At 39.6% G+C, this 12,672-nt stretch overlaps 2 protein-coding genes across 3 annotated transcripts; both read left to right on the top strand.

Annotated features, from left to right (window-relative positions):
• Positions 1-671: 671 nt before the first annotated feature.
• Positions 672-4,116, top strand: Tpbpa (trophoblast specific protein alpha). Its single transcript, NM_009411.5, has 5 exons — positions 672-744; positions 1,909-2,018; positions 2,337-2,459; positions 2,555-2,698; positions 2,994-4,116. The coding sequence occupies exons 2-5, from the start codon at positions 1,920-1,922 to the stop codon at positions 3,000-3,002; spliced, it is 375 nt and encodes a 124-aa protein (NP_033437.2). The 5' UTR covers positions 672-744; positions 1,909-1,919; the 3' UTR covers positions 3,003-4,116.
• Positions 4,117-5,982: 1,866 nt separating this feature from the next.
• On the top strand, positions 5,983-8,453 carry Ctla2a (cytotoxic T lymphocyte-associated protein 2 alpha). 2 transcript variants are annotated; one of them, NM_007796.2, is made up of 5 exons: positions 5,983-6,117; positions 6,533-6,650; positions 6,939-7,061; positions 7,156-7,278; positions 7,580-8,453. In NM_007796.2, the coding sequence occupies exons 1-5, from the start codon at positions 6,077-6,079 to the stop codon at positions 7,586-7,588; spliced, it is 414 nt and encodes a 137-aa protein (NP_031822.2). In that variant the 5' UTR covers positions 5,983-6,076; the 3' UTR covers positions 7,589-8,453. The 2 variants fall into 2 exon arrangements, with proteins under 2 accessions (NP_031822.2, NP_001139271.1); NM_001145799.1 differs by having other exon boundaries at positions 6,042-6,138.
• Positions 8,454-12,672: the final 4,219 nt, after the last annotated feature.

The raw sequence follows: 12,672 nt of genomic DNA, 5'->3' as shown, positions 1-12,672 counted from the left end.
TATTTAACTCTGTTTTACGTTTATGTGCGCTTTACCTGTTTCACTTGAGAGTCTAGTGCTCAAAGAGGCAAAACAATAGGACAGTGTATTCCCTAAAATTTTAGTTAAAGACAGTTGGGAGCTCCAAGTGGGTCCTGGGAACTAAATTCAGGTCTTCTACAAGGTCAGTAAGTGCTCTTAACTGCAAAGCCATTTATCTAGCACCTTCCCTAAGTATTTTTGTGAGATCTACCTGGATCCAAACCAGATATCAGAGAAGGATCCTGGGGTCTGTATTTCCAAGAGACATTAGACTTGAATATGCTGACTCATACTGCTCCAGGGTGTTTGATGCTCCACGTCAAAACCATAGTTGAACTAAAAAGCCACTCAAAGTTACCTAGAACCATTTCTTTTTCAGCAGCCCACAAAGCACAGCATTGGGGTACTAATGAGCCAAGGACCTCAATGTTCATTTCCAACCTTCCTCTAAAACTGACTCATGCAAATCTCTCCCATAGTCCAATGCAGCAATCCACACTTCATCCTTCAATTTCGTAAATGCCTGGAGTCCTATAGCCCAGGGCCAATGGTGTCATCAACACAACCAATCATAAAAGCATTAGTACTTATGGGTGGTGCTTAGTAGCCAGAAATTAGGGATTTAAAGACTGAATGGTGTGCGGCTCAGCTAGATTCTGGATCTCCAAGGACCTCTGAAGAGCTGAACCACTGGAGTGCCCAGCACAGCTTTGGACATCACAGGTAAGGCCAAAGCAGATTGAGGACTTGAGGAGTGCCCTGGAGGAACTCCCTGGAGAATGAGGCACAAGAGAAAATCTGACCATCAGGAGCCTTGGTGTAGAGAAACAAGGAGGATGAATGGAAGAGCCAAAGAAAAAACAGGCCCCTCGGGCATACAACTTTGTGCTAGATCCCTTTGAGTATAAGTCTGAGCCTTGTTACAGGGAGTTCCAGTTGGTGCCCTGAAAAATGGCAACCATGCCCAGTACTTCCCAGTTAGGATTACTTTTTTCCATACCAACACAATTTAAATCCATTCCTGCAGAAGGAACACCAGGCAGCATGCTCCTGACTTGGTGTCTTCTAGGGGAATTAAGCAGAAGACCTAGAAAATCTTGACCTGAGAATCCTGGGAGTGTCTACTTTATACCTGACTGCATGACCTTGAGTAGACCATTTTCTCTCTGGCAGTGAGTAGAGACTCGGGAGCTACAGTGACAGTGGTGTGTCAGATGGATCAGCAGATCCTGTCATTCCTGCCTTCTCCAGGAAGCACAGACTAGACTGTTATCATTCAAGAGGGGAGAGTCCAAGACATATGGTAGTTCATGCTGTGTAAAAGGGAGGAAGATGATGTTCAGTGTCCTTCACCTTTTGAAGTCTCATTAGTCTTTATAAATCCTAGACGAGATCTGCCTTAAGTCCTCGATTACAGCAATAGCTTTTAGAATCTTGATGTACATGAACATCTGTCTGAAAACTGAAACTCACACTACTTAGCTATTTCCATCACTAGAACCATGAACAGCTACTAACAAATACCTCGATATATTTTCTGCAAATAAACCACATCCTTAGACTTTTCCACATTGTTTAGATAAATACTTGAAATATTTCAAACAGTCTTGATCCTTTTTTTTTCCATTTTTTATTAGGTATTTAGCTCATTTACATTTCCAATGCTATACCAAAAGTCCCCCATAGCCATCCACCCCCACTCCCCTACCCACCCACTCCCCCTTTTTGGCCCTGGCATTCCCCTGTACTGGGGCATATAAAGTTTGCGTGTCCAATGGGCCTCTCTTTCCAGTGACAGTCTTGATCCTTAATTAATGCCTTAATTTCTCAGTTAAAAAAATAGTAACTTTGAAATACTTAGACAGAGATTTATCCTTTTTCCTCTAGGTACTTGAGACATGACTCCTACAATCTTCCTAGTCATCCTATGCCTGGGAGTGGCCTCAGCTGCTATAGTCCCTGAAGCGCAGTTGGATGCTGAACTGCAAGAGCAGAAGGTAACATATGAGGAAACTGGCAGGCTGGTTGGTCACATGGGAACTGTCCAAAGAGATCTCAAGGAGAATAGTGCTTGCTACTAGGAGTATATAGGCATAGAAGAGGTCTTAGTGGTCAACCAAGGAGATCCTTAAAATTGTGTACTATGAATACAAGGAGACCAACATTTCCAAAATGCAGAGTGCACAGAAAGGCTAGTTATAGTGTACAGTGATCCCTCCCCATGACTCCTCTTCACCTCTCACTGTAAATCTACTTGTTCTGCTTGAGTGTAGAGTTAGTATGAAGGAAATGCTGTCACTTGTGTTCATTTCTAGGATAAAGAAGTTCTCATAAAAGCAGTGTGGAGTAAGTTTATGAAGACTAACAAACTTCACAGTAGCGAAAATGACCAGGAGACGGAAGGCTCCAACATAGAAATGAGTGCCTCCGGTCAGCTAGTAAGTTTGACTTGTACAGTTTAACTATTTCTTCACTTCAGAACTTTACAGTTAGTCTGTTAGTTTTCAACTTTTTATTTGCTTTTCCCATGAAGACTGATGAAGAACTCATGAAAATAATGACTACTGTTTTACACCCAATGTTTGAAGAGGAGGAAAACAAACCACAGCCAGTTGTTGATGACCCTGAATTTGAGGATTACACAGAGAGTGGCGATGGGTTTTTTGTACCAAATCAGGTATGACAGTGTCACATTCCCACATGGAAGCCAAGAAGGAACTGAAGCCCTCATTTATATCAGCTATGGGACAACATGCAGTCCACTGTCTAAGTGTTCTGCTCCATACAATGTGGCTGGAGTTGATATGTGGTTGTAGGTGACTACCTTCCCTTCTTGCTCATGGTACATGTACTGCTTACTGAGCTTTAGACATGGCTAGTGCCCTTGAAGGGCGGACATTCCAGGAGATACTATGATAAAGCCACTGAGCTACATTTTTTTCTAATTGATGCAACATGTGCTTTCCTTCCAGCCACAGTAACATGGACAGCAGTATGAAGTTAGGCAACGAGCGAAACAGCCACTGTGCCATTGTCTAAGAAATCTCTGCCCCAACATATGAACTGCCTGATGGTGAAAAAGAAGATCTGAACTGGGGCAAGGGCAAGCAAAAACAGCAGGGACTTCCCCAATTCAGTATCCCCTGACAAGTGGGATCCTGCACTCAAGTCCCTTAAATATATACTATGATATGAAATCCAAAACATGTTCACACTAATAAAACCTTACCATTACCTTAATCCATGCTCTCAACTCATTTATATAAATGACCTTCAGAATCATTTTTAAATTTAAAATTTAAAAAGAAGATGCAAGTCTATATCTTTAAAATAAAACTATTCAAAAGGCAGTGTTCTGGTTTCTTTCAGGTTTTGTGAAGGCAAATTGTTAGGTGGATAAGACATAGTTCTGTGTGAAGGCATAATTAACTGTGTGCTGGTGTTCAGAGAAGAGTGTGAGTGGTCGTTTCAATATAGAATCAGTATTCCATCCTTTATTATGTTTTGTTCCTCAGGTTTTAAGTGTACTCTCTCAACAATTGTCTGAAAGTCTAATTAAAAATTTCAGGAATTCAATGATCTTAATTCACATTAATATGATAGATTAAAATTGTTTGCATTCTCTGTAAAGTGATGGCTCCTTAATCTGTTAGACATCTCTGCACCTGTGCAGGAGAACTCTTTCTACTTCATTTTATGAGATTCTTTTTTTCTACTTTTTTTTTTGGTTTTTCGAATTCTATGAGATTCTAATTACATCATTTACCCCTCTCCTTTCCTCCCCACAAACTCTCCCATATACCTCTTCTTTCTCTCTCCCAAATTAACTGCCTCCTTTTTAAATTAATTGTTGTTTTATGTATTCCAAAGTATGTAAAAGCAAGGTGCTAAAGTCAGTATAATGGTAATTGTGTGTATGTTTTCAGATCTGAGTTTTTGTTATCAAATAGCCAATTTTTGAGTTCTTTTCTGGGGAAAAATATTTTTCTTATAGCATTCCTGAGTTGCCTAACTTTTACTATATATTTTAATAAGTTTACAATCATTAACTTGAGAATAATGAATAGTATTTATAATTAAATTATTATCAAATATTACAAAACATAGCAGAATTCTTGCTGTTTATAAAGATGGTGTCTTAAGTCTCTCAAGGCTCTCATCAGGCCATCTCTTGGAGCCTCACCCCAAGTCCCTATAGCTTTTATGCAATGCCCCATGCACCCCTTTTTAGCCATCTCAACATCTAATTACCCACTAGAATCAAGACTCTTAATGTTTAATTAGCCGATCCGATTTATGTACCAATAAAGACAAAATTTACAAGATGCCAATACAGTAACTTCAGAGCCAAATGATAATCATAAAGCTTTAACATAATTATTCTAACCTTTTGATAACACCACGTCAGCCTCCATTCTGGTTCTCCCTTTCCTCCTCAGACTCCCCCCCCCCCCCACCCCTGTATCCTCAACTCCTCCCTCTGCCTCCCTTTTCCTGTCCAATCACAAGCCTCCCACTGCCCTAATATGATTGGACGGGGAAAACTCTGCAAAATAAGATCACTCAAATTTTTATGTAAGCACTTAGGGATATGAGCTTAGATCTCTTAAACCCACCTTCATTTGTGTCCCATAACTTTGACTATGTCATGTAATTAATTTAAGTCTAACAATGTTTTGATCTCTTTTTGATGTCTATCTTGACCCATTTTCATTCACTATGAATTTTTTCATTTCCAGGTGTTTATAAGCTTTCCATTGCTTTTGATATCCTGTGCTACTCCATGGTGCTCAGAAAGGATGGAGGTGTTATTTTAATTTTTTGTACATCAGTTGAGAATTGATTTATGTCCAAGGATATGGTCAGTTTTGAAGAATGTTCCATGAGTATCTTAAAGAATGTAGCAGAAAACGTGAACCAAAGACTACTATACCTTGACCACAAATATGAAGAGATTTCTATCATTTTAATTGTAATGTAGAACTAAGCTGAGTTGCTGCTATCTGTGTATAACAATTCTCAACTTAGATTATCCAGTTTGACATGGGGAAGTCTATGCATGTTTTAGGAAAGTATTCATCTATCCGTCCAATTCTGCCTGTAACAAACATCCAAAAATCATCAAATCTCAATTATGAGGCAGACAAGAATTTGGTACAACTCTGGAGAACATCAGAGGAAAATGGCCATACATCTACTGATTTACCCTTTCATATGTTATATCAAAATGGAAACAAACTTCTGATCACATGTAGAAATTTGTATCCTCTGTATTTTCTCAGCCAAAGACACTGCAGTCTTTTCTGACTTTTGTTAAATCTGCTTTGTAATCATAGGCTCAACAGTGCTTGTCAGAGTCACAGAGAAGTTCACACAGGAATATCCTCATGTCCAGTGAAACCCCTGCATGTCCAGTCAAACACTTCAGTTGTCCCATCAAACCCTGCAGGCCACATATGCTTCAGGCATCTTTTGTTTGGTTTGGGCAATTCTAGCACTTTTCCTAAACACTGTGAATCCCTGAGCTGAGACACTGATGTTCAGGGGAAGTGATAAGTGTTTCAGACTTCTCTGTTTATGAGTGGTTGTTTCATCCTCTCAAGGTGCTTCTGTCAGTCTTAGGCTGTATTTTAAGCAAGACAGACACCGACAGGTACACACTGCTTGATGCTCTATCTACAGATGCAGAATCTGAAGTACTGCTGTGAGACACTGTAGCTCTCCCCACTGACTTCATCCTGCCATAATTGTGTTCTCTAACAATTGTTATCTATAAAACACCAGACATCCTGTGAGTCTTGGCATTCTCAGAAAAGTCGCATCCTTGCTGTATGACTCAGCCTGTTCCTTGGGTCTGATCAGTCTCTAGATGTTTTCCTGTCTGTAATAACTCACTAGCGAAGCTGGCTTGTGACGTCTGCTCTGTGGGCCAGGCAGAGGCTTCAGGAAAGAGCTAGCAGTGCTCCAGGAAGGAAAAGGCGGAGCCACAGGCTGCTCTCCTCAAGTACCACCAGCCTCCTCTGTCAGTTGCTCTTCAGAGACCGTGGACAACAAAATGATGGTTTCTATCTGTGAACAGAAGCTGCAGCACTTCAGGTGAGAGCAGAGAAAAGCAAGGTACACAGACCCCCTACCTACTAACTCATTTTCAGCAAATTTCCTCACAGCTCTACTCTGGTTACCTGAGACATCTCCTATTTTGTAAGTTTTATTCACTGTTTTGTTTTTGCTTTGTTTTCTTCTTTGTCTGTCTCTTAGTTTTTTATGATACTAATAGGATTACATTTTTGTTCTCCTCCTTTTTCTGCCTCACATTCTCAGACATGCCTTTTCTGATACTTTTTAAATTCTGTCCTCTTTTTTCACTCATTGTTATTACATACGTATATGCACATACATATATATTGCTAAATAGAGCTTAGACAGTGTGTATGATATTACTTGTGTTTACCTTTTGGGTCTGACCATAGTATTGGACAACAACTTGTCTATGTTTTGGGAACCCAAATAGTGCTGTCTTCCTGCTCATCCTCTGCTTGGGAATGATGTCAGCTGCTCCACCCCCTGATCCAAGTTTGGATAATGAGTGGAAAGAATGGAAGACGAAATTTGCAAAAGCCTACAATCTGGTTGGTAAAATGGGCACAGTCTAGAGGGATCTCAGAAAGAAGGACTCTTGCTGTTGGGAGTCTGTGGGCATAAATATGGCCGTAAAGACAAGCCATCACTAAGGACTTGCCTAAAGACATGCATTATGAACCCAAGGTGGGCAGCTTTGATGACCCTCTGGGTGAGGAGAATGGCTGACAACAGTGTCATGAGACCACATACTATGGCTCCTCTTTCTCTACATACCATTTCCTCAGCTTGTGTGTGGTGTTAAGATGAGAAATGCTATCTGTTGTACTCATTTTCAGAATGAAGAAAGACACAGAAGACTCGTGTGGGAGGAGAATAAGAAGAAAATTGAGGCACACAATGCAGACTATGAGCAGGGCAAGACCAGCTTCTACATGGGCCTGAATCAATTTAGTGACTTGGTGAGTGAGACACTGATTGTTAATTCTGTTTCTTCACTCCATTTCCTTACAGTTAGTCTCTTGGTTTTAATGTATTGTTTGCTTATTTATAAAGACTCCAGAAGAATTCAAGACAAATTGCTATGGAAACTCACTGAATAGAGGAGAAATGGCTCCTGATTTGCCTGAATATGAAGATTTGGGAAAGAACAGCTATCTGACACCTGGAAGGGCTCAGGTATGACAGAGTCACACTCCCACCCTCAGCTGCCCACAGAAAGCTGAGAAGGAACTGAAGTCCTCACTTGCTTCAGGTGTGAAACAACATGCAGTTCACTGTTTGACTAAGTGTTCAGCTCTTTGAAATGTGAGGAGAGTTTTTACTGTGTTGTGGCTGACAACCTTTTCTTCATGATTGATATACTGTATTTTGGCATTGAACATGGTGAACATGAAGGCAATATATGTCAGGGTAGTATTGTGACAAAGCCACTGTGCTGCAGCCGTTCTAATTAATGTGATGTGTGCTTTTATTCCAGCCAGAGTAACAGCTGTGGCTTGACTGGTAACAATAGCATAGGCTAGAAGTGAAGCAAGCACTCTGCCATTGCCTTGGAAGTCTTCTGTCTCCTGGTATGAGAGGAATGATGCTGGAGAGGCTCAACAGCAGGAGGCATCCCATCACAGCTTCCAGCACCTGCTTTGTGTAGTGTAACATTGAATTCATGTAAGATTAACACTGTGGTGTAAACTCTGAGGCACATTCATGCAATAAAACTACTAGTTTTGGCAGTCTCTAGATGGTCCATCCTTTCGTCTCAGCTCCAAACTTTGTCTCTGAAACTCCTTCCATGGATGTTTTGTTCCCAATTCTAAGAAGGGGCATAGTGTTCACATTTTGTTCTTCGTTCTTCTTGAGTTTCATATGTTTTGCAAATTGTATCTTGTATCTTGGGTAGTCTAAGTTTCTGGGCTAATATCCTCTTATCAGTGAGTACATATCATGTGAGTTCTTTGGCCTGGCAAACACAGAAGTGGATGCTCACAGTTAGGTATTGGATGGAACACAGGGCCCCCAATGGAGGAGCTAGAGAAAGTACCCAAGGAGCTAAAGGGGTCTGCAACCCTATAGGTGGAACAACAATATGAACTAACCAGTACCCCCGGAGCTCATGTCTCTAGCTGCATATCTATCAGAAGATGGCCTAGTCGGCCATCATTGAGAAGAGAGGTCCCTTGGTCTTACAAACTTTATATGCCTCAGTACAGGGGGATGCCAGGGCCAAGAAGTGGGACTGGGTGGGTAGGGGAGTCGCGGGGGAGGGCCTGGGGAACTTTTGGGATAGCATTTGTAATGTAAATGAAGAAAATACCTAATTTAAAAATAAATAAATAAACTACCAGTTTTTGCCCAAGCCCTAAATTGTTTAAATGATTCTCATAACAATCTTTAATTTTCACTTTAGTAAAATGAATATATACCATGACGCCTTAAAATTAAAGCTAGATATTAAATTAGTATTCTGCTTCTTTCCCATTTTGCTTCAGTAAGTTTTTATGTGTATAAACACGGGTATAAGGCATGGTGTTCTAACAGAAAGAATGCATGGTTCTCTCATTATGGGAGTCAGGTTTCCTTTTTTTGTTGATGCCATTAACCACCCCAGTTGGGTATGGGGCTCCCTTGAATGAGGGTCCTCAAAGCTAGGTGGGTCAGGATTCGGCAGTGAAAACCAGAAACAAACACAGAGGCAGTTTGAATCTGAGTGTATTTTGCAGCTCTCAAGCAGGGGGTTTTATACATTAAAAAAATATATATATTAAAACTCTTAGAAGATATGTTCAATGAAGCAATCACAAATACCATTGTTATTTGGAACAGTAAAGCACAAAAATCAAGCAAGCATTACAACTCTGAAAAGATGTATTCAGTGAATCATAAACAGAACAAGTAACATCATTATTAATAGAAATCATCCTAATGTTACCACTCTGAAAGGACATATTCAGTGGAGCGGTCATCAAAGGCTAGTGGCATATTTCCAAGAGTAGGTTAATAAATCTTTATGAACAATTATTTTTAACATCTAATGCCTGGGTTTTTTTATAAATCTTCAATGCATAAATTTAAACTATTTTTATTCTTTTTATTTAAGGCTTTCTTATCCATATACCAAAGCCTACTTCCAATGACACACATGTAGCCATATGAAATTTTATTGTTTGGAAAGTTTTTATCTATCATAATACTATGATATAATTTTGTAAATGATTTATGAAGTAAAGCATTGGTTTTCCCAGAGATAAAGTCATGTTAGTGACCCCCATCTCAAGGGATGGTGCCTTACCCATTATTCTCACCTAAGATTGTAGCCCAGGCTACCAGGAACATGTGATAAATAAGAAAAAGAGTAAGAGATAACAAAAGAGATAAATTGCCATGACAACTACAGATCAATATTTTGTGCCAGGCAAGAGTTCCACAACCAGTTCCAGAAGGCCTCCTTCGTTTGAAGTATTCACCTCAGTCTGTAAATCTCGTCACACAGATTCTGCTGGAGTTGGTGTGGATGGTTGGACTTGTTCCAGGATGTTAGTGCCTACTTTTATCAATGATTTGAAAGCCTATATTGAATTTTTTCGGATTCCCAATTGCTAATTCCCATGAATTCACAAAGTATAACTGGCAACTGGAAAGAAGATTAGTGCAGAGGTGTCTCTTACTGCCCCTCTGCCCTGTTCCTCAGCCATGAAAATCGTTTTCTATGGACATACCACAGTTCTGTACCAAATACTGTGACCACATAGGATCCATTTACAGGATGATGTAGTCACTGGAGTGTAGTCTATGTTCCAGTGACCCTTTCACAACCCAACAGAGCCCAGTCATGCAAAATAGTACACAGCCATCTCTTGCTGCATATTGCTTCAGTACAAACCTTAAAAGTCATCATATTCCCAGAAGTGTTCAAACCTCCTGAGCTCATTCTTTTGCTTAGATGATTAACTGTGACTACCTGTAAAATTAAACAATAGTGAGTCACATCAGTATATTTGCTACAGATCCTCTCTGGGATAGAATGTTATCAAGGATTGTCCTCCTTTACACAGAATACACGTTTCTGGCAAAGAATACAGAACTGAATTCTTTGCACACCTGTTCTTGCTAGCTCCCCAAAGCTGTTTACAGGTCAGTCAACACTGCTTTCCTCGTGGTGCCAGTTGCATGCCAGAAAAGTATTGAACAAATACATCTCCAAAACCAGAAATTTCCTCAGTCTTGGCACAATATCTTGCACTTTAGGCTGGACTGTACCTATTACCCAGCCCTCTGTCCTACCCCAGGATTTTTAATAAATTATTCTTACTTTTATGGCCTAAAGTGTGAGCATATCCACCACCCACAAATCCTTTTCTTGGTCTCCTAAATTGATGACACCTGTCTTCTCTTTCAGTGTCTCCCTTCTCTGTCTTGACCCACCTGTGCCACCTTCACACACACACACACACACACACACACACACACACACACACGCACACGCACACACACACACACACACACACACACACACACACTTAAATCCAAGTCCAACATATCATAATACTCATGCTTTTAGTCTTTAATACTCTGGTTTTATTTTCTCAACACAATAAACTTCTATGACTTTCCTATAAATGTCATTATGTATTTTTTTAAAGTCTGGACGATAATCTATTGAGTAAATGCATTGCATTTTCTTTATTCATTCACCATCTGGGGACTAAATTGTTCCTGTGTCTTAGATGTTGTGAACAGTGCAGCACTACACACAGATATAAGAATGTATCAGGTATGTTGACACAACATCTTATGGCTTCCTAAACTGTATTTCAGTTGTCATTTTGTTGCTTGAGAAACCTGCACACTGAATTCCCAGTGGCTGCAGGCTACAGTCCCAATAGCAGTGAACACTGACTCTTTCCCTCAGACTTGTCACATGTCCTGCCCTTTGATTGCCTGACAATAACCACAGTCACTCTGGTAGGAGGCTCAAAGGAGTTTGAATTTGCTAAGGACACTGAACTTTTTTAACTATTTACAAACCTTCTCAGATAACTCATCAGTTCATTGGCCATATTTAAAGATTATATTTTTATTAAAATTATAGTGTAACTATAACACTTCTCTCTTCCCTTTCCTTCCTCCAAATTTCCAACACACTCCCCTGCTCTTTGTAATTTATCATCATTTTCATTATTTGTTGTTATATACAACAATATATGTGTATTCATAAATATATACATAAAACTTGCTCAATTTGTATATTACTTATATGTTTGTTTTCAAAACTCACCATTTCTAATTAAATAACTAGTTGATATGATTTTCCTTTGGAAAGACTATTTTTCCTGCTCTCCACATTCGTTTGTTGCTGTAATACTTTGTGTGGGATTCAATCTTCAGTGTCTTTTCTGCATTTACTTTGCCATGTCTACTACTGTCATGCTTTTTAGGTCATGTTTAGGCGGCTAAATTAGTGAAATTTTATGGATATAACATTTGACATTTCTTGGAAACAGTCTCAAAAAAATCCCTGTTTCTCTACTTCTTACTTTCTTTCATCCCCCTGTTCTGCAATGATCTCTGATCCTTAAGAGCAAGTATTGTTTTAGACGTATGCCAGCTGGGAGTAGGATTCAAAACTCTGCACATTGATTGCAGTATCCTATAATACTCCCTGTCTTTTGCAGAGAAAAGTTCCCTCGATGAGGGATAAAAAGATACACTTATAGGACTGTTTGGATCTGTGGTATAGGATAATTATTAAAATGTAGTTAGTAATCATGCTGGCTTAGTAAATTACGATTTCAGATTCTCCCCTTATCCATTGCTTCCCCAGCCTTGGGTAGTTGACTAAGTGTCCAGTACAAAGCATGGTTTCCTTCTTCTTGAGTGGATCTTAGGTTCAATTAGGGAGCAGCTAGGCATCCCCAATATATGTGTTCTACTAATGCACTCTCAGGATTATCTTGCCATCATGCCATATTATAGGGTATCACAGCAGATAAGCCTGCTTGTTGCTTGCCTCATTTGTAAACTTGTACATTCCCTTCTTGTGCCATGAAAGCTAGTGCTCAGAAAAGTGGCACTATGGTCAGTGTCAGGTTAGGGGCCTTGGGACCTTTTGTCTGAAGTGCATGGTGACTTCAAAATATTTAACTTTAAAAAGTTGAAATATTGAGTTTTGCAAGTAAATAAATGGAACTAGAAAAGACCATAATGACTGAGGTAACACAGACCCAGAAATATAGATGTGTTTTCTCTCTCATCAAAGAGAGAAGCTCTAAATCTTCCAATGTATTTAAATGACCTAGAGTAACTGTAGGGATCAGAAAAAGATAAAGATACCATTGTTGGTTAGGGTTTGGGAGGAAAAAGAAAGAGGAGACTAGTAAAAGAGAGATCAATATCTTTGTGTCAGTATCTGAAGAGGGAAATAGAAAAGCAGAGGGGTCAAACTAGGGAGAGAGACGGAGATAGAAAAGGAGGAGGAAGGTTAAGTAAAAGAAAGGATATCTGAAAAAGTCAAAAGAAGTTAAATATTATCTAAAAAATAGCTATGGTACAAATAAGCTGGTGTATACATATATA

The sequence above is a fragment of the Mus musculus genome, chromosome 13, assembly GCF_000001635.26.
Source record: "Mus musculus strain C57BL/6J chromosome 13, GRCm38.p6 C57BL/6J".
In the NCBI taxonomy this organism is placed as follows: domain Eukaryota; kingdom Metazoa; phylum Chordata; class Mammalia; order Rodentia; family Muridae; genus Mus; species Mus musculus.
This window is presented reverse-complemented; position numbering and strand designations above follow the sequence as displayed.